This window comes from Plasmodium reichenowi, chromosome 13 (assembly GCF_001601855.1).
Source record: "Plasmodium reichenowi strain SY57 chromosome 13, whole genome shotgun sequence".
NCBI classification, from domain to species: Eukaryota; Apicomplexa; class Aconoidasida; order Haemosporida; family Plasmodiidae; genus Plasmodium; species Plasmodium reichenowi.
In genome coordinates, this window is record NC_033658.1 from 170,727 (window position 1) to 176,283 (window position 5,557).

The window sequence follows — 5,557 nt, forward strand, 5'->3', positions numbered from 1 at the left end:
AAAAAAAAAAAAAAAAAAAATATAAAAAAAATTTTTTTTTTTTTTTTTTTTTTTTTTTTTTTATAAAATACATTAAAATAAATTATTTTAATTTTTTTTTCATTACTTAAAAAATTTTTTAAAAAAAAAAAAAAAAAAAAAAAAACTATATAATATTTTTTTTTTTTCTTTTCTATTAGATTTGATTTAAAGAATATTATGGTAAAAAAAAGAAAAAGAAGAAAAAATAAGAAAATACTATAAGAGGTGATATACACATATATAAAAAATATAAATAAAATATAATATCCTACCTATTATATAAAAAATTAATATACTTATATATAAATATTATATATATATATAACTATATTTCTTTTTTCACACACATTCATATTGTATTATCATGATTATGGCAATATATATATATATATATATATATATATATATATATATAGATATTAATCTTATTAAAAGCTGTAATAATTTTTTAAGTATTTTCTAAAAAGAAAAGCAAAAAAAAATAAGAATATATATCATGATAAAATAATATATTAACGTTATTCTTCTACATCTAAAAAAAGAAAAAACTAAGATTCAAAATAAGTTTTTAATAATTCAATTAAAAATAAATAAGAAAATTAATTTATCCTTAAAAAAAATATAAAATGTGTGTTAACATATATAATATATATATATATATAATAAGTGTAAGAGAGTTTAACACAATAAATAAAAAGTATAATACCAAAAAAAAAAAAAAAAAAAAAAAAAAAAAAAAAAAAAAAAAAAAAAAAAAAAAGAAAGAAAAAGAAAAAAAAGGAAAATTATGTATACATAATATTAAATCATACAAATATAAAAAATTATACCTAATGGGCAACTTTTATGAATACATAAAAACAAAATAAAAAAATAAAAAATTAAAATTAAATATATATGTGTATGAAGTGTTTAAAATGAAAAAAGGCATTACATATAAACATATATATATATATATATATATATATATTTATTTATTTATTTATTTATTTATTTTTATTTATTTTTTCCTTTTAGCACATTAAATATAAGAAGAAAAACACACATAAGTAAATATATGTATGTATAATTAATAAAAGTAGCGTGATCCATCTTATCTTTTCTTACCTTATAATATATATATATATATATATATATATAATTATATATTTATAATTAACAAAATTAAAAAAGAAAATATTATATATACATATGTATATATAATAAAATAAAAAAAATGATAAAATAATATTAAAAAGTATAATAAAATAAAGATAACTGAAAAAATTAAAAATTATTCATATGTAAATATTTTAAATATCGCATTATTTTTAACATTTCTCCACATATCATTGTTATATATATATATATATATATATATATATATATTTTAAATATAAGCTTAATTATAAGGAGTTAAAAAAAAAATTAACACACACATGTATATCTATATATACATATATATATATATATTTATTTATTTATTTATATTCCTTATATCATAACGTATTTAACTCATACATTTTGTATTACTCAAACGTGGGCAATCCAATTTGTTTAAAAAAAAAAAAAAAAAAGATTGTGTGTGTTAATTATTTATTCCTTTAAAACAAAAAAAAAATATAAATGCTCTTATAAGTACTCCTTTTATTTAGGCATTCCTTGTTATTATTATATTTAATTAAAGACGTATACACTTAAAAAAGTAAACAGACATAACTACAGTCATCAAACATAATACAATCACAAGGCTGGTAACGTAAAGAAATGCATAGTCGTGATCCTCCAGACGTATTTTTAAGTTCATACCAAAAACACCTAAATTGGGGGGAAGAAAAAAAAAATAAATAAATAATAAATAAATAAATAAACATACATATATATATATATATTTTTTTTTTTTCACCTTATGCTTTACTTAAATCTTTTAATTGGTCTACTTTTCTTTTTTATTTTTTTTTTGAATGTACCTGTTATTAGGGTTCCTATACCAAAACCCGAATTGATCAAACTTATGACTATATCCATTCTTATCAAATTATTTCTTGATAAAGACAAGTCGGATATAATTTTATTCTCCAGATTTAACATTAAATCATATAAGTGCTTAACTTGATCATGCAACTGATTTAATTCTTGATCAAAATATTCAAACAACATTTCTAAATCTTGATTAGGGTGCTCTTTATTGTTATTATTATTATTATCTTCCTCATTAATATTAGGATTAAAATAACATCTTGTTAATTCCATTTTTTTTAAATCCATATGATTTTCTGATACATCATGAAAAGCTTTAATAAAAGAATTAATTTTATTGATAAGTATATTTGTAGGTTCTTTTAAATTATGTAAATTACTTAAGATATCTTGATATTTTGTTACCTTTAAAGAAAATTTAATATCAGCAAAATCTTTATTTAATAATTTCATTTCTGCGTTTAAATGCTCTAAGGCACTCGAAAAAATACATTCAAGTGCACAAAACTCAAATGGTCTTTGTTCTGATTTTTTCATATCAGGTTTATACGAATTTATAAATTTTTTAGATACTGAACATAATTTTTTTATTAAATCATCTCTTATTAAATCTTCTTTTACAACTAAAAAAACACTTGAATGTAATATAACACAAGTTAAAGGTGGTAAAGAAACTAATATAGAATTTAAACGAGCTTCTATACTAGCTATATTATTATTATCAGCCAATAATTGTTTACAATCACGATAATTTATTAAACCTACATTATATTTTACATAATTTATATGACAACAATGTTTTATTCTTCTTAAAAATTCAGTACATAAATATTCTCTAATGAAACATTTCCCACCAAATATCTCAATTATTACATGTCTTCTTAATTTATTTATTTGTATTAAATAATCATTCTCATTCATTATACCTTCTAATTTTATTTTGGACTCGTTCTTATGACATAAAGAACATCTTAATTTACTCTTCGTATCATTCTCATCATTAATAGAACTCTTGTCTCTATTCATTAAAGTAGAGCTGTTTATAGAATTCTCCTTTCTAGATAAACAATCCCCATTGTCATGTACCTTCTTATAATGTTTAAATAAACGATTCTTTATATTATAAGAATAATTATTCTTATCAAAACTTTTGTTATCTATAATATCATCATCATCATCATTCAAATCTATCTCGTCGTAGTCATATTTCTTGTTTGATGCCTTCTTCTCATCTTTTAACACAAACGATTCAAAAGACATTTTACAAAAAAAATAAAATAAAATAAAATAAAAAAAATAAAATAAAAAAAAAAATATAAATATATAATATAATAAAATGAACAAATATAAAGATAATATATATAAAAGATATTACAATATATAAATGAAAGATTAAAATAATATATATATATTTTATATTTCACTATTATTTATTATATTAACACTTATATAGCCAAATGGTATTAATAACACTAATGTAATAAATTTAAAGAATAAATATATTCATGTTATGTACATAACTTATTAATTATGTAAATATTTTTATTAAGACGCCTGAATATTATAATATAAATAAATAAATAAATATATATATATATATATATATATATATATATGATTCTTATATTATGTACTAAATGATTTATATATAAATCTTTATTTATAACATTTATAAACAAATCCAAAAACAAAAAAAAAATTAAAGTTATATATAGGTTTAATATATATATATATATGTATGTATATTATATTATATTATATTATATTATTTTTTTGTATAACATGACTTCTATTTTTCTCATGTATAGAACAGGAAACAAGTTAACATCCTGCTCGATCTAGAATTATCACAACTAATATACATATTATATGTTACATACATAGATGTAACATATGGATATGTAATATATAAAAAACATCATAGTTGTAAGTTCAACAAATAATAATAATTTTCCTCTTTTAGAAACATTCTAATATTAAAAAAGAAAAAGATTAATTCACCACATATATATATATATATATATATATATTGTGTAATATTAAAAAAAGAATATTTTGTAGAATTATTAATTATCATATTAATTTCTTTTTTTTTCCCTTTTTCTAAATACTGTTTATTCTTTATAATTATATATATATATATATATATATAATTAAATATATGTACATAAATAAATTTGTAAATATTATTTATTCAAATATAATATTATTATTTTATATATAAATTAATATAACATTTCAAAATTTATACACATTTAAAAATAGATGAATAAAAAAAATATATATAAATAAATATATATGTGTAACTCTTTCGTTAAATAAATAAATATAAATATATATATATATATATATTTATATTTATATTTATATTTATATTTTTTTTTTTTTTTTTTTTTTTTTGTGAATTATTTAAAAATTTTGTTTTATTTATATAAATAAAATATTTTGCATAAATAGATGTTATAGTAACTCTATAAAATACAAAATTGTCATTGCAATTTTGTAAATCTATACTATGTTGTTTTCCATTTTTTAATTTTACAAATTATAAAAATATATATATTTTTATATTTTTGTATATTTTTATTAATTTTTATTAATTTTTATATAGATTTTATTATTTTATTATTTTAATTTTTTTTTTTTTTAATTTTTACTCAATAAAAGAAAAGAAAAAAAAAAAATATATATATATATATAAATATATATATAATATATTTATTTATATATATATATTTTTTTGTTACGTGGAAATGTGTGTAAAATATCCATGCTTAAAAAATTTTATTACTTCTTGTGTATTCTATATTATATATATATATATATATATATCATTGAGAAAAAGTTAAAAAAAAAAAATTTTTGAATTGAACAAATTTATTATTCAATGAGGGAAGAGAAGAAAAAAATAATAATGTAACAAAAATTACGATTTCAAGATAAAAAAAAATGAACATATATAATATAATCATATATATATATATTATACTTTTTTTATATTTTTTAAAACATCTAATTTGTTTATTTTATTTATTTTTTTTTTTTTGGTTTACTTAGGAAATAAAAATTATATTATATATATTATATATATTATTTGATTAAAAAAAAAAAAAAAAAAAAAAAATCGAAATCTATAAAAAATATTATTATATATAATGGAGTAAATCTAAAATAATATATTTTTTATATAATATATATAATAATATATATATTTAGAAATAATGAACAATATATATATATATATATATATATATATATAATACTTTTTTTTTTTATATGCATATAAATTTTTAAGGTAAATTAAAAGAAACCACAAATAATATAATATGTTTATAAAGAAAAAATAAAATAACAAATTGACAAAAGTATTTATTTCAAATAAGTTTATAACAAAAAATATAATGTTTTCATATTCTTATGATATATTTAATTTACCTTTTTTTTTTTTTATTTAAATATATTATATTCTCCACATCATCTTTTTTTAATAAAAATATGGTATATTGATTTGAAAAAGAAAAAAAAAAAAAAAAATATATATATTACCTCAACAGCTAACTATTTTGAAATATATATA

At 15.3% G+C, this 5,557-nt stretch overlaps 1 protein-coding gene across 1 annotated transcript; it reads right to left on the reverse strand.

The window, feature by feature from the left end:
* Positions 1 to 1,681: 1,681 nt before the first annotated feature.
* PRSY57_1303200 (CorA-like Mg2+ transporter protein, putative) lies at positions 1,682 to 3,240 on the reverse strand (the record flags this gene model as incomplete). The annotated part of the gene is made up of 2 exons (XM_012908969.2): positions 1,682 to 1,818; positions 1,971 to 3,240. The coding sequence occupies 2 exons, from the start codon at positions 3,238 to 3,240 to the stop codon at positions 1,682 to 1,684; spliced, it is 1,407 nt and encodes a 468-aa protein (XP_012764423.1).
* Between the last annotated feature and the right edge of the window lie 2,317 nt (positions 3,241 to 5,557).